At 34.6% G+C, this 23527-nt stretch overlaps 1 protein-coding gene across 1 annotated transcript in view; it reads left to right on the forward strand.

The window, feature by feature from the left end:
- LOC131422011 (phospholipid-transporting ATPase ABCA3-like) overlaps positions 1 to 23527 on the forward strand; it is a 206546-nt gene that overhangs the window by 16902 nt on the left and 166117 nt on the right. Inside the window, 6 exon segments of the mRNA XM_058568871.1 lie at positions 175 to 316; positions 3990 to 4249; positions 6583 to 6699; positions 7469 to 7586; positions 20958 to 21131; positions 23004 to 23185. Of these exon segments, the coding sequence (XP_058424854.1) occupies positions 175 to 316; positions 3990 to 4249; positions 6583 to 6699; positions 7469 to 7586; positions 20958 to 21131; positions 23004 to 23185 (993 nt within the window).

Below are 23527 nucleotides of genomic sequence, written 5' to 3' on the forward strand. Positions count from 1 at the left end.
TGTGCTTGGAGTCACTGTCATTTCCAGGCATTCAGAATCACTTTGACATCAGATGAGTCTTATCTTTCAAATCACTTGGTTTCCCATCTGGACTTAACTTTCCTTTATTTCTAATATTTGCTTTTAAGTTTTGTTGGGTTTTAAACATAGTTTGCTTCTTCTTGCTCCTTCTAGGTAAAATATCACTTGCGTTTTGTTAGGATACAGAGGACTATCTGGTGGCCAGACAAGGTAGGCTGGAAAACATCCTTACTCTTTCCTGTTCGTCCTTCTGTAGGACCCAGGAACCCAGATTATGACGATGGAGGAAGTCCTGGTGAGCAGATCCTCAAACATACTTATTTTATTATCACAGTTGCATACTAGCATATATATATATGGTTATCATATATATTTGCATATATATGTATACAAATATGTTTATTTTTAACTTGCTGTGGAAATTTTTAAAATTAAACTTATATTCTACCAAAACTATTTTTCAATTCTATACATTTGGTAAACCTGATATATGTATAATTATATTTTTATATGTTGTATAATATATTCAATAATATATATAAATATAATAATATATAAATATATAATATATATTATATATATACCATGCTTTATCCTCTTTCAATTCTTATATCAATATATTTATCTTTATGTAGTTTTAGTTTAATGTTCTGCTTTCCAAATACATACATTTTCATATGTTGGCATTGCTTTCCTATTCATGTCTATATATAATTCTATTGATTTGATCTAAAAGTTTTAAATTGTGATGGCTATTTTTAATTCAGATTTTTATTTTGCATATTATCTTATCTGAAAAGCCCTTAATGTGGAATTTTGGTTTATCAACATATTGAGATTTTATGTTTAGCAAATATTCAATAGAAGAAAAAAGCTATGCATATTCTAGCATTAGCAACAAAAATTAGAAACAGTATAACCAGTAAGAGAATAGATGTACCTATTAGACAGTCATTAAAAATAATCTTTATTAAATCTGTTGAGAAAGAAAGAACTTAAGCTGAATCTACAGATACCTGTATGAATTAGCTAGATAGAGATAGGTGGGGATTATTCCAGGCAGTGGAAGTAAAATTATGAACACATGCAGGACAGGATACTACATTTAGGGAACTACATAGCCTTTTCTTTTTTTGCTTTTTTTTGTAGTTAGAATAGAGGGTGCATATGGGAGGCTATTAGAGATGAGTCTAGGAGGCAAATAGGTCATTAAAGACCTAGTGTGTCAAGGGAAGGAATATGAAATTTCTCCTGGAAGTTTTGAGAGACAGAGGCATAGCAATATTTAGCATGAAGAGAAGAAATGATATGATATGGTAGCAGACGCATCTTACCAAGTGGTGACACTCATAGTTTATCTTTGGTTTTTGTTTGTTATCTGTACACAAAATTTTTGTTTTATACTGTTGCTGAACAAAGAAGACTGTGACTTACATTTCACAATTTGTATAATAATAATTTATATAACTGATCAAGATATTTTGGAGAATGACTTTTTTTCTCTCAGATGTTGGGATTTTGATGTTTCACTTCTTAGCTTCGAGTGGCGTATTACTTGAGAACAGGAAATATACCCTTAGGTTTGCTTAATACCACACTATTTGGGGGGAAATTTTGGACAGACAAGGGAGGATGAAGAACTGAATGCTAGATAACATTCGTGTTAAGGAGGAATAAATAAATTAAGACAAGGGTACAAAGACTAAGAAGGATTGGCAGGGAAGTGAGCAGAAAATTAAGATCTATTACATGAATCAAAGGAGGAATGGGAAACTATGCTTAATATTTCAGTTATATCACCACAAAAGAACCTTTTTGGTATTTTAAAACTTAAAAACAGCAATCCCTTCACAGAACACAGGGTTTCAAATAATGTAACACAAACTGTATTTAAATATTTATAAGTATTCAGGAGTTCCATGTATATTGTAGATATATTGTTGGTTCCAAATGTTAAAAGTATCTTTTCCCAATTTCTGATTTTATCCTTGCTGTTCGTTATTGAACAGAAATCTTTAATTTGATGTAATTCATCATTTTTTGTCATGTGGTCGCTTTTTCTGGGTTTCATTTAAGAAGTCCATTCCTACTCCTAAGTTCAAAAATATTCTCCTATTTCTGTTTTATGGTTTTTCCTTTTACAATTTTGTTGTTAATCCATGAGGAGTTTTGTATGTAGTTTTGGTTAGGAATTCACTATTATTTTTCTCCATATAGAGAGAAACAGTTTTCCAAAAACTGTTTCAAATAATCTGTCCTCAAATTCTCTGTTTTTTCCAATTAGTCTGTCTATTCTTACACCAATAATCATATTACTATTACAATGATTTTGTGTACTGTGCCTTAATAGCAACTGAGATAGACTCCAAGAAAACCTAGATTATGGAACTAGCAGACAAGGACTTTTAAGGTGGCTATTATAACTATTTTCATTGAAATAGGAGAAAATAAGTGCACAATGAAAGAAATGATAAGAAATCTCAGCAGAGAAATAGAAACAATAAAAAAGGAATAAAACACAAAGTCTAGAATTAGAAAATACAGAACAGATTTAATAGACAAATGAAGATGACAGAAGAAAGAGTAAGTGAACTTGGAACAATAAAATGCATTCAATCAGAAAAAAAAATTAAAAACGGAGTTTCAATGAAATGTGGGGAAATACTGAAAGTTCTAACATATGTGTAATTAGAGTCCTTAAAGGATAAGAGAGAAGAGGGCAGAAAAAAATATGTATAGAAAAATGGCTGAAAGAGTCCTAAATTTGATTAAAGACAATAACCATAAAGTGACTGGAGCAGATTTATACATATCAGATAAAATAGATTCCCAGACAGAGATCCAATTTGTCAGGAGGATATAACAATTATAAATGTGTATGCATCTAATAACAGAACTTTAAAATACATGAAGTAAAAATGACAGAATTAAAGGGAGAATTGGGCAATGCCACAATCATAGATGGAGATATTAATATCCTTCTCTCAGCAATTGATAGAACATCTAAACAAAAAAATTATGAAAAAGTTGATGATATGAATAACACTTTCAGTTTCCCTGAACTGATTGACAATTGTAGAATAAATAGTCAACAGTGGTAGAATACACATTTTTTTTTAAGTGCACATGGTATTTTCACTAGGGTAATTCTTATGCTGGGTCATAAAACAAATCTCATTGAAATTAAAAAGACTGAAATCATATAGAGTATGTTCTCTGATGACAATGGAATTAAATTAGAGAACAATAAGATAATTAGAAAAATTGCAAATATTTGGACATTAAACAACACATTTCTAAATAATCCATGAGTCAAAGAAGTCACAAAGAAATTAGAAAATATTTTAAATTGAATAATGAAGAAAATATGACATGTTAAGATTCAGGAGAAAAATTGGGATACAGCTAAAGCAATGCTTAGAAAGAACTTCATAGTTTTAAATGTTCATATTAGACAAACAGAAAAGTCTAAAGTTAATTATCTGAGTTCTAACCTTAAAAAATTAGTAAAAGAAAAACAAATTAAACCCTAAGCTGCCTTCTAGTTGTATAGTTGGCTTGGTTTCAGTGAAACAGTTTTCCTTGGAGACCATTCTGTATTACTCATAGAATATATCTGTCATTCTGCGCTTTATTTCTTTTTTTATATTTCCAAGTCTTCGTCTCTCCAATATTTAATTAAATCTGCATTCTTTTTGTAGATATAAATCGTACTTAGCAAGCCTACCACTTTCATTGAATATATTTAATTTTGGAAAGATGTGAATCAGATTCAGCTGAAGAAGTATCCCTTGGTTCTATGTCAAAACCATGATAGGTTCTCAGAGTAATTATGTTCAATTGGCCTTGATACAACAGTAAATTTAGCTTCTTTAGGTGACAAGCTATGACTTACTTGAATTGCCTTGCTCTTTGTCTAAGCTGTTTCTTAGTCTATTTTACTTGACAATGTTTGTTTTATCATGCAGGGTACATCAGAGAAGGGTTCCTGGCTGTGCAGCATGCCTTAGATAAGGCCATCATGCTATATCATGAGAGCAGTGCTAGAAAGAAGCTGTTTGATGGTATCAGCGTCTTTGTACAGAGATTTCCACACCCAGCTTATGCTCATGATAGATTAATTGTGGTCACTAGTAGTTTCTTCCCTTTGATGTTCATATTCATGTTCTCTCCAACTGTACTTTCCATCGTGCGATCCATTGTGTGGGAAAGGGAAAAAGGATTGAAGGTAATCCCAATTATTTTCTGATACTTGCTGTAAAGATTTTTTTTAGGCCTGTGGAGCTATTTTATATGGAGAGTTGGATTATTTCTACATATTCAGCATTGACGGGTAGTTATTACATCACGGTAGCAGCAAATTACATCCCAGTAGCAGCAAATACAGAACAGGAAGAGTGAATACTGATGCCACTTATCAATTTTCCAAGCTGGCAGAATTTCAGAGACAAACTGTCTCTAGGGAGCAGCAGAAAGGAAAAGCCTGAAGGCAAGGAGGGAGATAAAAAGGGTCACTAGAGGAATTTGAAGTCTCTAGTGTCTAGAGTAACAGTGAACTTCAAACACAACTCAGCTCCTGGCTAAATTAACATAAATTCCCACATTTTAGGCCTATTTGCCTTGATATCTACTGCCCTAGATAGCTTATAATTTTCAACAAAAAATTATAAGGCACACCAAAAATTAAGAAAAAACACAATCCAAAGAGGCAAATCAGTCATCAGAACTAGACTCAGTTAAGACATAGATATTGGAAATATCAGATGAGGAATTTAAAATTACTATGATTAATAATTTAAAGGCTCTAAAGGGAAAGGTAGATGTGTCCAGGATCCTCAAGACCACTCCTATTTTCTGAAACTCACTAGAAGGACTTGTAAGACTCAGCATGTAATTATACTCACAGCTAGGATTTATTATAGTGGTGTAGTAAGTAAACATAGCTGGATCCTAAGAAGAAATGACACAGGCAAAGCTTGGAGGAATTCACCTGCAGGCTTCCTCAAGTAACCCCATAAGAGTCAACACAGAGTACACTGTTGCCCCAGCAGTGAAAATCCAGCAACATGTTTGTGATGTTCCTGTCCAGGGAAGTCCATTAGAAACTTAGCACCTAAGGTTTTGATTGGGGGCTGGTCATGTAGGTACCCTTTGCCTAGCATGTACAAAAATTCCAGACTCCTAGAAAGCATAAACCATATAGTTTGTACAAACAGTTTAGGCACAGTTGCCCACCTTTATCATTTAGGAGAAGTTTTATATCAGTGTAGGGAACAGTTTACCATCCAGGTTTCCATATACCAGCCAAGGGCCAACCTTGCAAACATGCCTTTCTAAGAATAGTACTCTCAGGTCTTATTTGTTAACTCTTTTCTGCACATGCAAGATCATATAGGTAATGCTATCAGAGAGATTGAAACTATAAGAAGGAGTCAACTGGAATTTCTAGAAATAAAAAACATGCTAACAAAAATGAAGAATGCCTTTGACAGGATCATCAGTAGATTTGACTTTGATGAGGAAAGGATCAGAGAACTGAACACAAGACAGCTGAAATTACACAAACTGAAATGCAAAGAGAAAACAATGTGTAAAAATCCAAGAAAGCATCCAAAGGGTGTAGGACAATATCAAATGATATAATATTTCCATAATTGGAATGCCAAGAAAGAGATGAGAATAGAGCTAAAGAAATAATGGCAGAGGATTTTCCAAAATTAATGATAGACATCAAACCACAGATCCAGGAAGCTCAGAGAAAACAAAGCAGGTAAACAACACACAAACACACACACACACACACACACACACGCCTAGACATATATTCAAACTGCTGAAAACCAAAGACAAAAAGAAAATCTTCAAAGCAACCAGAAGGGGGAAAAAAGACACATTGCTTACAGGAACAAGCATAAGAAATACAGGCAACTTCTAACTTGTAATTAGATTTAAAAAAAAACAAACCATGGCCAAGTAGTTAAAGTTCTGCACACTCTGCTTCTGCAGCCCAGGTTCGTGGGTTCGGATCCCAGGCACTGACCTACGCCACTTGTCAGCCATGCTGTGGCAGCGACTCACATACAAAATAGATGAAGATTGGCACAGATGTTAGGTCAGGGCTAATCTTCCTCAAGCAAAAAAAGAGGAAGATTGACAACAGATGTTAGCTCAGGGCAAATCTTACTCAGCAAAAAAAAAAAAACCAAAAACAAAAAAACATAGATAAATTTTTCTAATATTCCTGGAAGTATAGTATAAGAGAAAAGAGATCTTAATCTCAATATTTCAAGGTTTAATTTGAAGTGTCTTCCATTTGGTCCAATATTAGGTGTAGTATTGAAAAAAAAAAACTCAGGAGAAATATATTTTAATTCCCTTCCTAACTGCATAATTTTGATCAATACACTTGGCTTTCTGAGCCTTGATTTTTTTCATTCATAAAATGGAGATGATATCACCCATTTATATAGGTTTTTCTGGGAATTTAAGTAGAAAAATATATGTGAAAGCACTATGAATTGCTGATATATGTAATATTTGATTTGTGTTGACTTTCTACAGGAGTACCAGCTCATAATTGGACTTAGAAACTGGATGATCTGGGCTGCCTATTTCTTCATATTCTTCCTTTTTTATATCATTATTATCTCTTTGATATGTGTGTTATTCTTTGCCAAGGCAAGTGTCTAGTTTCGTGCTGTCCAATAGAAATATGAGTCACATATGTAATATTAAATTTTTAGTAGCCACTAGAAATTTTAAAAAGTAAAAATAATAGATGAAATTATTTTAATAATATATTTAATTTAACCCAGTTTATACAAAATATAATTTCAGCATGTGACCAATTTAAAAATTAAGAGAGATTTTACATTCTTTTGTGTACTAGGTCTTCAAACCCCCGGGTATTTTTTATATTTACAGCACATCTCAATTCATATGCTATATTTTCACTAGAAATACTTGATCTATATTTGACACTGCTTTCATTTTTTAATTTAAATTAAAAATAGCTAAAATTAAAGGAAAATTAAAATTCAGTTCCTCAGTCACACTAGCTACATTCCAAGTGCTCAGTAGCTACAAGTGGTTAACAGCTACTATATTAGATATCTTAATTCTAGTTGATTGCAGCCTGCTGCAGCTATCCTTTGAAAGGGAAAAAGTAATCATAACATGGACCGATTGGTCTCAGGTTGCCAGGAGGATGAAATATGGCTTTTATTGTCTCCACTATGGAAACTCAAAGGCTACTGAATCGCTGAGAAAAACTTAAACCCTTGTATAAGAAATAAGTTATTTAGTTAACTTTCCATCTTATTGAGTTTCAATCACTGAGCAGTGTGATCTGTTTCATTAAGGGACATCATTTTCTCCTTCTTCCCTTGTGTTTATGTGACACTACTTATTGTGTACCTTACATGATGTCATAATTGTTTTATTGTAGATTTTCAACGAGCCAATCTTCCGCTACAGTGACTATAGTTTCATCTTTGTCTTTCTTATGTGTTATGCCATTGCTTCAATATTCTTTGGCTTTATGGTTAGCACATTCTTCAGTAAAGGTGAGTCTAAGACTTCTCCTGTAATAGAATTTGTTTTAATTGACCAAAATAGGATCATGTTTGGGAGCTCCTTCTAGCCACCTCGTGTATAGTCTTGGCTTACATTCTAACATAGAAAGTGTTTTACATATGAAATGATTTGACAGGAGGTAGAGAGCATTGAAAATTAAAATGGCCCAATGTATATATAAAAAGAGGATATAAAATGAAATTGTGATCAATTAGAACTTAAGGTGAACTGAACAATGCTTCTTGCAGAAGTTGGCTTCAAATCACTTCTGAAAGCATGTCAAGAGATGGAGGTATTCATTCATTCATTTATTCAGCACATCCTTTGTGCACTTACCATGTGCCAAGACCCTATACCATATACATAAGGACAAAGGAAAACTGATTCTCTATAAAAGCTCACATAAGAAAAATATGTGTGACCAAATAACCCCAGATTGGTCTATTAAAGATTTTGTAGAAATAATTCTCTATTAGCAGTTTTTAAATCACTTCCCAAAAGATTAAGGAATATTTCTTTTTTTAGACCACAAGTATTAACCAAGTATTAGTCTTCCTGTATGTTTCTTCCATACTGAACCATCAGAATACCATCCTTATTAAACCATTTTAGAGTATAAATATAGTCTCACAGTTAAGACTTTTAAACATCACAGGTAATTTGTCCTTTAATATATTATCACAGATATCATCAGCTTGTATTCAACAGTTGGTATTCATAATTTTGCAGAAAAGAAAAGCAAGCCTGAGATTCTTATCCTTAGAAAGGCCTTGAAAGGTTGGCCTCTGGCTGGCATCTGGGAACTTAAATTTTGGGAAGAGTCCCACCATTCTCTAAAAAATAAGAGTGGCTCACTGTACCTAAACTGTTTGTGCAAGCAATATGGTTTATACTGAACACATGCTTTCCTTCTGGGGGTCTTGAATCTTGGTATATGTTAGCCAGAGAATTCCTATGTGCCCAGCCCCCAATAAAAACCTTGGTCACTGAATCTCTAATGAGCATCTCATTGACAATATTTCACACATGTTGTCACAATTCATTGCTGGAGGAAGTGAGCACAACCTGTGTGATTCCACTGAGAAAGAACTCTTGGAAGCTTGTGCCTGGTTTCCTCTGGGCTTTGCCCCATGCTTCTTTTCCCTTTGCTGATTGTACTTTGTATCCTTCTGTTCTTATTACAATATTGCTATTTATTAATCATAGCTGTAGGTACGATTACCCGCTAAATCTTGTGAGTTGTCTTAGCAAGTCATTGAACTCGGGGGTGGTCTTGAGGACCCCAACAAAACAATTAACACAACAAAATCATGGATAAAGAAAAATAATGTGTTGAGCTAAAACATAAGGTGGTATATTGAAGACCAAGATAATATTGCCAGATAAACAGGAATGAATGTATTTATAAAAACTTCAAGGAAAGGGACTTTTATTTCTGGTGGTATGATAGACTCAATAATTGGAATCACTCTCTGAACTAAAACAATTAAAATGTTGGATAATATTTTTAAAACTTATTTTTAAATATATGGCTTTAAATGTTTATTTTTTTTAAATATGTAGCTCTGCGAAGATGGAGTAGCCTCATCTGCCCGAGTCATCCCCCCCTACAATTAAAAATCCTGGATATAACAATAAACAAGCATAGGAAGTCCCTGAAAGGTATAAAGAAGGCAGCAAGCTGCCTAGAGTCCTCAGAACTTGAGGAATGACATGACATTAAGTTCCCTGTATTTTCTTATTGCTTCCCATATATCTTTGAAAAAGCACTTCAGAAACCTCCAATCTGTAACCAACAACAGGCACAGACAAAGTTCTAAGAAAAGCTTGTTCTCCCAAGTGAAAGGACTAGTAAAAGGGTGGCCTAACAATAGAAAAGATTTTTGGCAATACTTGTCCTACTGCAGCCCAACACTAAGGGAAAAACCACTGCACCCCAACCTGCGTGGCTGAAGCAGGATCAAGAGAGAAGTTGATCCTCCATCCAATCCCCTATTCTCCAAAGTCAGGCAGTATTCCAACTCCTTACGAGGGTACTGCCAGGGTCCAGTAATGAGCTGAACTTCCATCCACACAATGCATCAATAAGACTTAACAGGTAGTACAAGTCAGTTCTAGTAAGCAACTCGGGTGTCAGTGAGGCCAAGGAGGGAGCTGATCTTCCACATCTACCCAACAGCAGTGAGACTAAAGAAGGTTTGGTGCAAAGCTAGTCAGCACTCCTTCCCCACCTCCCACCCTGTAGCATCAGTGAGGCCCAGTGTGGAGCTGAGCTTCCACCCTCACTCAGAGGTGGTGTGAGTCAGTGCCTCACTTTCATTAGGAAGGTGTCAGCAGAGCCAAGGAGAGATCTGAACTTCGACCTCATCTATCTGCAATGAAACAGGGTATGTGATTACCCCACTTTTTCCAGGGAAGTGTCAGCAGGGAAGATGAACATACACACCTACCTGACCTTTGTGCTACACCTCCACAGAGGGACGGCCTGCTTAAAAAAAAAAAAAAAATTAGGATCCAGAGTCTCATTATACCTAAAATGATCAGGACACAGTAGAAAATCACTCATCATACAAAGAACCAGGAAAATCACAAAATGAATGAGAAATGACATTCCTGTCAATAGACACCACCACTGAGATGAAGTAGGTATTGTAGTTTCCTGACAAGGAACTTAAGCAGCCATCATAAAAATACTTCATCAAGCAATTATAAATTCTCTTGAAACAAATGGAAAAACAGAAATCTCAGCAAAGAAATAGACGTTATCAAAAAAGAACCAAATGGATGGGGCCGGCCCGGTGGCGCAAGCGGTTAAGTGCGCGCGCTCCGCTGCGGCGGCCCGGGGTTCGCTGGTTCGGATCCCGGGCGCGCACCGACGCTCTGCTTGGCAGGCCATGCTGTGGTGGCATCCCATATAAAGTGGAGGAAGATGGGCACAGATGTTAGCCCAGGGCCGTCTTCCTCAGCAAAAAAAAGAGGAGGATTGGCGGATGTTAGCACAGAGCTGATCTCCTCACAAAAAAAAAAAAAAAAAAAAAAGAACCAAATGGAAATTATTGTTCTGAAAAACACAATAACAAATTGAGCAACTTAAGGAAAATGAAGAGGATAGAATAAGAGAAATTGAGGACAGATCAATAGAATTTACACATTCTGAATAGAGAGAAAATATGCTGAAAAAATGAATAGAATCTCAAAGACCTGTAGGACAATAACAACATATCTAACATTCATATCAGTGGAGTCTCAAATGGAGAGTAGAAAAAATGGGACTGAAAAAGTATTCAAGAAATAACAGTTGAAAATTTATCAAGTCTGGTGAAAGACATAGACTTATAGCCTCAAGAAGCTGAATCAACCCCAAATGGGATAAACTCAAAGAAATTCATGCCAAGACACATCACAATTCAACTTATGAAAACTAAAGACAGTGAAAAAAACTATAAAGCAGACAGAGAGAAACAATGCTTTACTTATAGGGGAGTGCCAATTTGAGTGACTGCGAATTTCTCATCTAGAACCAGAAGGAAGCAGCACATTTTTCAAGTGCTAAAGAAAAGAACTGCCAACAATGAATTCTAGATCCAGAAAAACTATCCTCCAGGAATGAATAGGAAATGAAGACATCCTCAGGAGAAGGAAAATACAAAGAATTGGTTGCTTGCAAACTACCCTTAAAAAGTGGCTAAAGGAAGTTTTCTAAACAGAAAGGAAATTATAAGATAGGTCTTAGAACTTTGCAAAGGAAAGAACATGGAGATGGGTAAAAATAGGCATAAGTATAGTAGACTATTCTAATTCTCTTGAGTTTCTTAGGTCAAATTTTATGGATGAAGCAAAATTATAACACCATGCAATGTGACCCTCAATCTAATTAAAGCAAATACATAAGACAAAGTGAATAGGGTAAAGTAACCTAAATGGAAGTAAGTTTCTATAACTTAAAGTGCTAAAACACAGAATTTGGAGTGCTGCAGCCACAAATCAAGGAATGCTGGCAGCCACCAAGAGCTGAAAGTTTCAAGGAGTGCATTTGTCCCTAGAGTCTCCAGAATGAGGGCACCCCTGTTGACACCATGCTCTTATGCATAGTTGCATTTCTAACCCAGGTGCCTTCATTACTAGATATCTCTTCATTACTAGGTGCTTCTGCAGAGACTTCTTTAGTGTGTGTTTTGGAAGATGGCGGGAAACCTTGAAGACACTTTTCTCTGCTGTGACTCAGCACTCAGAACTTTTCCACTCCTAGCTCTCCCCCAGCCCCCGTGTCCATAAAACTTCAGAAGCCTTTTATTCAGGACTCCTTCAACAGTGAGATGAAGACTCCCCACATCTGTGATGATCCATGTGATTCTCAACCGGTGTACCAATCCATGGAGGAAATAGAACAGGGGAAAGTTGGTGCTTTCTCCAGTTTTAGCCTTTTGCTTATACTGTGTTGTTATATTGCAGTAAGTGATTAAAGGCTTCTGTTACTTCTCTTTTGGCTTCTTGCTCTAGTTGATGGCTCTGACACCTGGCAGCCCAGTCCTCTCTATCTCTAGCTCTCTGTCAAACCTGAGCTCCTGAGAAAAACTGTCAGAAACAACTTTTTCAAAACTCTGGAATCAAAAACACTTACACCAACCAGGGAAGTTGAACGGAGAGAAGCTAGTAGATTTCAGTAAGAGAACATTGTCATATTTACATTTACCAACCTACCATCTCCCATTCCCCAGCTCATCTTAAGCTCAGTAAGTTACAAAACAACAAAGATAACTAAATGAATTCAGTAAAACAATACAGGAACAATGTGAGAATACCAACAAAGAGACATAAACAATAAAAAAGAACCAAATAGAAATTCTCAGTTGAAGAATTCAATAATTGAACTGAAATATTCACCAGGGGGGTTCAAAAGCAGACTGTATCAAGCAGAAGAAAGTATTAGCAAACTCAAAGGACATTTGAAATTTTCCAGTTAGGCAAAAAGAAAAATAGTGAAGAAGAGTGAAGAAAGTCTAAGGGAATTATGGGACACCAACATAAAGTGAATCAATATATGCATTATGGGAGTCTCAGAAAGAGAAAGAGAGAAAGGAGCAGAAAGCTTATCTAAAGAAATAATGGCTGAAAACTTCCCTAATTTGGAGAGAGAAATGGACATCCAGACTCATGAAGCCCCCAACTAGACCCCAAATAGAATGAACCCAAAGAAGTCTACACTGAGACACATTATAATCAAATTGTCAGAAGTCAAAGAAAAGCAGATAATTTTGAAAGAAGCAAGAGAAAAATGAATAATCGTGTACAAGGGAATCCTTGTAAGACTGTCAGTGGATTTCTCAGTAGAAACCTTGAAGGCCAGGATTCAAACTGCTGAAAGAGAACTACCAACCAAGAATACAGACATACTTCAAAGATATTGCAGGTTCGCTTTCAGACCACCACAATAAAGCAAATATTACAATAAAGTGAGTCACACAAATTTTTTGGTTTCCCAGTGTATATAAAAGTTATGTTTATACTATACTGTAGTCTATTAAGTGTGCAGTAGCATTATGTCTAAAAAAATAATGTACATACCTTAATTAAAAATACTTGATTGCTAAAAATGCTAACCATCATCTGAGCCTTCAGTGAGTCATAATCTTTTTGCTGGTGGAGGGTCTTATAAAGAACGCAGTATCTGCAAAGCAGAATAAATCAAAGCACGGTAAAACAAGTTATGCCTGTACTATACTGGGCAAAACTGTCCTTTAAAAATGAAGGAGAGAGACAGAGTTTCACAGACAAACAAAATCTGAGGGAGTTTCTTACCAGTATAGCTGCATTACAAGAAATTCTAAAGAGAGTTCTTCAAGTTGAAACCAAGTGATGCTAAAGAGCAACACAAAGCATTTGAAAGTGCAAAACTCACTGGTAAAGGCAAATATATAGACAAATACAGTATTGTAATATTGTAATGGTAGTGAGTAATTCCATTTTAATTCTAGTATAAAATTTAAAAGACAAAAGTATTGAGAGTAACTATTACAAAAAATTTTAATATATACACAATATAAAAACGTAAATTGTGACATCTAACAAACTTTGAGGAGGAAGATTAAAAGTGTAGAGTTTTGTATGCAATTAAGGTTGTTATCAGCTTAAAGGAGACTGTTATAACTCTAAGATGTTTTATGTAAGCCTCATGGTAACCACAGAGGAAATACCTGTAGTAAATACACATACACACACAAAAAAAACAAAAGAAGCAAAGCGTCTACCTACAAAAATTGACAAATCACAAAGGAACATGGCAAGAGAGAAGAAGAGAGACAAACAACTACAAATCAGAAACAAGTAACAAAATGGCAATAGTAAGTCCTTATCTATCAATAATTACTTTAAACATAAATGATTTAAACACCCCAGTTAACAAACAGTGAGTGGGTGAATGGATAAAAAAAACAAGATACAACTATTTGTTGTTTATGAGAGATTCACTTTAGAATTAAGGACACAGGTTCAAAATGAAGGGATGGAAAAAGTTATTCCATGAAAATCATAACCAAAAGGCCACAGAGGTGGCAGGTATACTTATACAAAATAGACTTTAAGTCAAAAACTGTCACAAGAGACAACGGAGGATATTAAATAATGACAAAAAGGTCAGTTCATCAAGAAGATATAACAATTATGAATATATATTCACTCAACGTCAGAGCACCTAAATATATCAAGCATACATTGAAATATCTGAAGGGAGAAATAGACAGCAGTACAGTAATAGTAGGAGACTTCAGTACCCTCACTTTCAGCAATGAATAGAATATCCCAACAGAAAATCAATAAGGAAAGAGAAGATTTGACCAACACTGTAGATCAAATGAACAGACATATACAGAACATTCCACCCAACAACAGCACAATTCCCATTCTTCTCAAGTGCACATGGAATATTCTCCAGAACAGAACACATTTTAGGTCACAAAACAAGTCTTAAGAATTTTAAGAAGATTGAAATCATTCCAAGTATATTTTCTGATCACACAATGGAATGAAACTCAAAAAAAAGTGATGGGAAAATTCACAAATTGGTGAATTTGTAAAAACACTCAAACAACTACTAGTCGAAGAAGAAATGAAAGGGAAATTTGAAAATATCTCAAGACAAATGTAAACAAAAAGCAAACATAAAACTTATGGGATTCAGCAAAAGCAGCACTAAGAGGAAATTTATAGCAATAAACACATTCATTTAAAAAGGAAAAACCTCAAATAAACAACCTAATTTTGCACCTCAAGGATTAGGAGATCAATAAACTAAACCCAATATTAGCTGAAGGGAGTAAATAATAAAGAATACAACAGATATAAGTGAAATAGAGAATAGAAAAACAATAGAAATAAATCACCAAAACTAAGATTTGGTTTTGGAAAGCTAAAGGAAATTGACAAAACTTTCGCTAGACTAGGAAAATAAAAGACTGCAAGTCAGAAATGAAAGAGAACACTTTACAACTGATGCCACAGAAATACAAATGATCATAGGAGCCTATTGTGAACAATTACACACCAACAAATTGGATAACCTAGAAGAAACAGATAAATTCCTAGAAACACAACCTACCAAGACTGAATAATGAAGAAAAAGAAAATCTGAAGAGACCAATAACAAATAAGGAGATTGAATCAGTAATCAAAAACCTGACAACAACAAAAAAGGACCAGAGGGCTTCACAGGTGAATTCTACCAAACATTTAAAGATAAGCTTCTCAAACTCTTCCAAGAAATTGGAGAGAACACTTCCAATCTCATTTAATGATGCCAGCTAGCATCACCCTGATACCAAAGCCAAACAAAGACACCACAGGGAAAGAAAACTACAGATCAGTAACCCTGATGAACAACAAAATACTAGCAAACCAAATTCACAGACACAGTAAAAGGATCATGCACCACAACAAAGTGGGATTTATCCCTGGGATACAAAGATGGTTTAACATACACATATCAGTTAATATGTTACACCTCACTAATAGAATGAAAGATAAAAATCATATGTTCATCTCAATAGATGCAGAAAAAATTCATTTAACAAAATTCAATACCCTTTCATGAAAAATAGGCTCAACCATTTAGGTATATAAGGAAGGTATCTCAACATAATAAAGGCCATATATGAGAAGCCCATAGTTAACATCATACTCAATGGTGAAAAACTGAAAGCTTTTCCTCTAAGATCAGGATCAAGGCAAGGATGCCCACTCTCACTAATTCTATTCAATATAGTACTGGAAGTCCTAGCCAGAGCAATTGGGCAAGAAATAAAAGGCATCCAAATCAGAAAGGCAGACATAAAAATATCTGTTTGCTGATGACATGATCGTATATTTAGAAAATCCTAAAGATCCTTGCAATAGCATCAAAAAGAATGAAGTACTTAGGAATAAACTTAACTAAGGAAGTGAAAGATTGGTACACTGAAAACTACAAATTGTTGGTGCCCAGAAATTAAAGCAGACATAAAGAAAGGGAAAGACATCCTGTGTTTATGGATTGGGAGACTTAATATTGTCAAAATGTCCATACTACCCAAAGTGAACTACAGATTAGATGCAATCCCTATCATAATCCCAATAACATTTTTTTACAGAAGTAGGGGAAAATCCCTGAAATTCATATGGAATCACCGAAGACCCTAAATAGCCAAAACAATCTTGAGAAAGAAGAACAAAGCTGGGGGCATCACACTTTCTGATTTCAAAATATATTACAAAGCTACAGTAATTAAAACACTATGGTACTGGCATAAAAACAGACACATGCCAATGGAACAGAAAAGAGAGCCCAGAAATAAAACCAGACATATGCATCAACTGATCTTTGGTATGAGTGCCAAGAACACAACAAAGAATACATGGGGAAAGGATAGTCTCTTCAACAAATAGTATTGGGAAAACTGGATATCCACATGCAAAACAATGAAATTGGGTCCTAATCTTACACCATACACAAAAATTAACTCAACATGGATAACAGACTTAAATGTAAGACATGAAACTGTAGAACTGCTGTAGGAAAACAGGGGAAATCTTCTTGACCTTGGTGTTGGCAATGATTTCATCAATATGACACCAAAATCACAGGCAACAGAGGCAAAAATAGACAAGTTGGAGTACATCAATCTAACAAGTTTTTGCACAATAAAGGAAATAACAAAATGAAGAGGCAACATGTGGAATGAGAAAAAATATTTGCAAACCAAATCAGGTCTTCTCAGCTATCCGAAAATTCACTTTATGCCACTTTACTTTTACGAATGACCTACATTAGCACCTCTTTTTGCTAACCAAAAGAAATCCAAGGAGGATTTTCAATTATACAAAAAAAAAGATGAGAAGTAAAAATAGCATTCAGCATTTGTATTTCAGCGAGTTGTTATAGAGGCAGCACACACCCTGAGCAGCAAGAGTGGCACCACCAGGCTCCTTCCCCAGGAACTACACTCAGCGTCTCAGCATCAAACCACCATAGCTTTAAACTGTATCTGTGAACATCTGTGCTTTACTTCAATTTATTTTGGAAAGTTATTTTTCAGGTCTGGGAATGCTCAAAAGTTTTTTTCCATGTAAATTAATGGTATTTGCTTCTTTGCTTTATACCATTTCAGCTTACAAAAGGTTTCATAGGAACACTGTACTTTAATATATTGGGTAAACATGTACCTGGGGATAAAGGGTTAATGTCTAAATATATAAGGAACTCCTACAACTCAGTAGCAACAAAACAACTGAATGAAAAAATGGGCCAAGGACGGACATTTCTCTGAAGAAGACATATGATGGCCGATGGGTATATGAAAAACTGCTGAAAATCACTAATCATCAGGGAAATGCAAATGAAAATTACAATGAGATATCATCTCACACCTGTTAGAATGGCTGTTATCAAAAAAAAAGATTACAAGTGTAATCTTATAAGTGTACAAGAATGTGGAGAAATTTGAACCTTATACACTACTGGTGGGAATGTAAGATGGTGCAGCCTGTACGGAAAACAGTATGGAGTTTCCTCAAAAAATTAAAAATATAACTACCATATGATCCAGCAATCCTTCTTCTAGGTATTTTCCCAAAAGAATTAGATTCAGGCTTTCTAAGATACATCTTCACTTCCATGTTCATTGCAGCCTAATTCTCAATAGCCAAGATATGGAAACAACCTAAATGTCTGTTAGTGGATGAGTGGATAAAGACAATGTGGCATATACATACAATGGAATATTATTCAACCTAAAAAAGAAGGTAATTTTGCCGTTTATGACAACATAAATGGATCTGGAGGATGTTATGCTAAGGGATATAAGCCTGACACAGAAAGACAAATAGCATATGAACTCACTTCTTTGTGGAAACCAAAACAGTCAAACTCATAGAAGCAGAGAGTACAGTGGTAATTGCTAGGTGCTGGGTGTGTGTGAATGGGGAGGTGATGGTCAAAGGTTACAAAGGAATTTATACCAGCATAACTGCAGTAGCATACAAGAACCCTGCTCCTATACAGCTCTGTTTCTACCCCTTTTCAGCTGTTGATGTCACAGAATTACATCTTTAAGAATTTTGTGTGCAAAAAAATGGACTAATAATTTTTAATGCATTAGTCTCTTAAATCATATAGAAAACAGAAAGTGGAGTTACCAACCAAAGTTGCAATAATACTGGCTTTAATAATTGTCCACAAATTAACTTTTACCAGAACTCTTTACTTGTTCATACAGTCTCCAGTTACTGTCTAGTGTCCCTTCATTTCAAGCTGAATGACTCCCTTTAGTTCTCTTCCAGGACAGGTCTTTTTTTAATTTCAGAATGTCTTAATTTCTCATTCATTGTTATAAAACAGTTTGCTGCATTAAGAATTCTTGGTTTTTGCTTTTTTTCCTTCAGCAATTTGAATGTATCAACCCACTGTCTCCTGGCCTCCAGGGTTTCTGATGAGAAATCTGTTGGTGATCTTCTTGAGGATCCTTTGTAACAATTACCTCCTCTCTTGCTGCTTTTGAGATTCTCTCCTTATCTTTAGCTTTCAACACTTGGGTTATAGTGTGTCTTGGTGTTGGGTCCCATTGAGGTCATGGTGCTTGGTGTTTGTTGAGCTTCATGGATGTTTATATTCATGTCTGTCATCAAATTTGGGAAATTTACAGCCACTATTTATTCAAATAATCTCTCCTTCATTCTATCTTCTTCTTCTTGGACTCTCACAATGTATATATTGGTCTGCTTTATGGTGTCCCACAGGTTCCCTAGGTTGTTTACTTTTCCTCAATTTTTTTACTTTATATTCCTCAGAATTGATCATTTCAATTGTACTGTCTTCGAGTTCACTGAATCTTTCTTGTCCATGTCTAAATTTGATTTTGAAGCCCTTTAGTGAATTTTCTGTTGCTTTTATTGTATTATTCAGCTCCAGAATTTTTTTGTTCCTTTTTATGTTTTCTGCCTTTTTATTGATATTTATATTTTGTGCATACGTCATTTTGTGTGTTTGTCCTTGTCTTTGTTTAGCTCTGTGACCATCTTTAGAACATTTGTCTTAAAGTATTTCTCTAATAAGTCCACCATCTAGTCTTTCTCAGGGACAATTGCTATTGATTTATTTTTTCCTTTGGATGGGTCATACTTGCTTGTTTCTTTGTATGCCTTGTGATATTTTTTCAAAACTTGACATTTAAATTTAAATTTTATAATGTGGTAATTCTGGAATTCAGATTCAGATATCCCTTCACAACTGTTAGGATGGCTATTACCAAAAAAACAAAAGATAACATGTTGGTGAGGATGTGGAGAAACAGGAACCCTTGTACATCCTTGGTGGGAATGTATATTGTTGCAACCACTATGGAAAACACTTTGGAAGTTCCTCAAAAAATTTAAAATAGAACTACCATATGATCCAGCTATCCCACTTCTGGGTATATATTCAAAAGAATTGAAATCAGTATCTCAAAGAGAAATCTGCACTCCCGTATTCATTATAGCATTATTCACAATAGCCAAGACATGAAAGCAACCTAAATGTCCTTGAACAGATGAATGGATAAAGAAAATGTGGTATATACATATGATGGAATATTATTCTGCCCTTATAAAAGAAGGAAGTTCTACATTTGTAACAACACAGATGAACCTGAAGGACATTATGCTAAGTGAAATAAGCTGGACACAGAAAGACAAATACTACATGATACCACTTGTATAAGGAATCTTATATAACTTATGGACTTGTATAGTCATATATAGTCTTATATTGACTTATGTAGTCAAACTTATAGAAGGAGAGTACAGGATGGTGGTTGCCAGGGGCTGGAGGAAGGAAGAAGCAGGTAGGTATTAGTCAAAGAGTAAAGAGTTTTATTATGCAAGATGAATAAATCTTAGAGATATACTGTACAACATAGTGTCTGTAGTTAACAATACTGTATTGTACACTTAAAATTTTGCTAAGAGGGTAGATCTTATATTAAGTATTCTTATTACAGAAAAAGTAATAATAATAAAGAGGGCAGGAGGAAAGTTGAGCAAGTGATAATATGTTTATAGCATAGATTGTGGTGACAGTTTCACAGGTGTATACTTATCTCCAAACTCATCAAATTGTTTATATTAAATATGTACAGCTTTTCATATGTCAATAATATCTCAATGAGGTGATTTAAAGAAAGAAAAAAAGAAAATTCATAACATTATAGTTTTTGGGGGTGTTTTTTCACTTTCTTCATCAATGTTGATTTTATATCATCTTAATGATAATCTTGACAAGAATTCTTTTTCTAGATTACAGGATCCCATATTTATGACATAACCATATCCAACTCTCAGTAATTATCTATTTATTTAACTGTTTTTTCTTTTGAGTATCATGATTTAGATTGGAAACATATGTTAAAAACTTCCTCAAGGGCTTTTTATTCCACCCATAACTTCAAACTCTCTGGAAACACTAATTATATTCAACTTATGTTAATAGTGATGGTATGCATTTATAATTTCTCAAGCCAAGTGGTCATGAATAAATAAACTTTGAAAAGGAAAAAGGAATTTTTTATAACACATGTATGGATCAATTTTTGTTTAAATGACTAAATATTTATCATGTGTGGTAAATATCCTATACATTAACTCACCTGATAAGTTAATTCTTTCATTCACCACATGTTTACTGAGCACATGCTGTGTGCTATACATTGGTGATACAAGGATGAAAAAGAAGGACAAATTACCTTCCCTTGTAGAGCTTGCGTTCTATTCCTTTATTGTAGTATAAAAAGTTATTTGTAATTCATTATTTTGCATATTGCTATAAACTGACCTTATAATTTCCTTCTTATTTGCAGCTCGTGTGGCTGCTTCTGCTGGAAGCCTCCTATATTTTGCCAGTTTCTTTCCATTTAACGCCATTGCTCATTACTATGGACAGATAACCCTCGCCAAGAAGGTGGCTGCCTGTCTCAGCTCAAATGTTGTGTTGGCGCTTGGCATTAATCACCTGCTCAAGTTGGAAATAAGAGGTAAGGACAATGGGTGAGGGTAAGAAAATGTTATAAAAATTATTTATCCCCAGATTTTTTTTATTTATTATAAAGGCAATTATATGAACTGTAAAAAAAATCAGAGGTGTGAGAAATTAAAAATTCTCCATCTCTCCACAGTAACTCCCCAGTTATATTCTCAAATAAAATAGTTTTGAACCTTTTATTCTACAGTTTGCTTTACTCACCTAATAATATGTGTTAGACCTCTTCCCACATAGAGATACATTCCATGTTTTTACAGAGTTGTTTAATATTCCATTGTGAAGGGGTACTATAATTAACTAGTTCCCTATCGATGCACATTTAAGTGTTTCCAATTTTTTGCTGTTACCCACAATAGTACATATATATTTGTTCATAGAGTATGCATACATATATAAATAAATTCGTGGGTAAAAAAATGCTCTTATAAGGTATTCATAGATTAATTTTGATTGCTATTATGATAGCTCAGTAAGCATAGAGTTGATACTCCTGTTTCTTATGATGTGAGAACCTAATTTTATTTTCCATATGAAAAAAGAGCTATTACAATCATTTATTGGATAGTTTATTGTTCTCTACTGGTTTCTAATTCCACCACTGCTTTACATCAAGTTTCCATATATGCATGGATCTGTTTCTGGTGATCTTTTGCATTCTGTTGATCTTTTTTAGTCTATTTTTGTGTCAGTATAACAATGGTTTTACTCATTGTAGCTTTATAACAAGTCTCGATAGCTGTTAGTCTTGTCCCCATACCTTTTTGTTCTTCAGTTATTCTTGTCACTTTGCTTTCCACTTGAACTTTAGGATCACTTTGTCAAATTCTATGAAATATCTGGTTGGGATTTAATGGGAATTTCATTGCATTTATTGATTAATGAGGAGGATTGAGGATACTGTGAACAAAAATATACTCCCCATGAATAGCCAATCAGAAGAATATACATATGATTTCTTTATGGATACTTGCATATTCCTACTTTAAGCATGAAGAATTAAAAATTCACTAGAATTTATCTAGATGTGGGGTTTTCATTGGCTTAATCTGCAACACAATGTACACTTTTATCAAGTTAGTTTATTTATTGTATTATTTAGTTATTGTTTCTTTCCTATATTATTTATTTTCTCTTTCAGGAACTCCTGTTATATTTTGGGTGGGAGAATTTCTCAAGTTATGGTAGACTTCGTGAAATTTGTATTCTACCATCTCTTTTTCTGTGGTTTCTAATTCGCTGTTCACTGCCTCTCAAAATGGCTTTCATTTTGAAAATCATTTTTAGTTCTACTAAATACTTTTTTCTCAGACTATTACCTTTTCTTATAGCTTTCTCAAAGACACATTGCTCATGAATATTGTTCTCATGGTGCTGGTCTATAAGAAAGGGAGGGCTAAATTTAAAAGAAGGATGAGTTTCATGGGACATTGTGCTCTTCATGTCTTGCCTCTTTGAATTAGGAGTTCATGCAAGCCCTCATGCTTTTTCAGTTGTGCTACATTCTGTCTGGTAATAGAGGAAATAGAAGAACAAAGGATTACTAGTCTTCTTTTGATGACTTCCTTTTTTCTTTTCCATCAGCACTATATCTAAGCAAAACTTCTTTCGTCTTCTGCTTGGTGGACAGCATCCATCTCTAGTGCTGTTGATTATTTTTCCAAATTTTGTACATCCTGATGATTACTTCAACAGGACTTTAGCATGAGGGGAAAAGTAGAGGAATAGAATCTAATAGGTCTTTTTTGTTGTTGTTATTGTTTATTTTTGTTTCAGTCCTTGACTTTGTCTCAGTCGTTCCTATTTATTTTTTGTAGATTTTGAAGGAAGGAGGTCATCTATGGTAAATATCTCCTTTTTATTTCAGAAATTGGTGTTAAGTGGGATAATCTCTGGACACCAGCCACCCTTGAGGATAACTTCGTCTTTGGCTATATGTTGGGAATGCTTTTACTTGATGCTTTCTTGTATGGCCTTGTGACCTGGTATGTAGAAACTGTCTTTCCAGGGCAGTATGGTGTGGCCCAACCATGGTACTTTTTTTTTATGGTAAGTTCTAATGCTGCTGTTATTGCAAAAGGCCATAGTCTTTATGAGGCTATTTCATAATATTTATAGTAAAATCAAAAGGTCAGGTGCAGAATCATTTTCATCTGCATACCAGTCATAATGAAATGCTAGCCATTTCTTGATATACCTTAAAGCCTTTCACATATGCAAATGCATAATATCAGGACAAGGCACTGAAACCCCATACATTAAAAATTGTGAGTAGTATAATCCTTCTTCAGCCAAGTGGTGCATAGTGAATTAAATTGGAAGATAAAGAAACCTAAAAAGTCTCTGCAAAAGTTATTCCCAGCTAAATTAATATGTTATGGTTTCTTAGAT

The sequence above is a fragment of the Diceros bicornis genome, chromosome 26 (assembly GCF_020826845.1).
Source record: "Diceros bicornis minor isolate mBicDic1 chromosome 26, mDicBic1.mat.cur, whole genome shotgun sequence".
Taxonomy (NCBI): domain Eukaryota; kingdom Metazoa; phylum Chordata; class Mammalia; order Perissodactyla; family Rhinocerotidae; genus Diceros; species Diceros bicornis.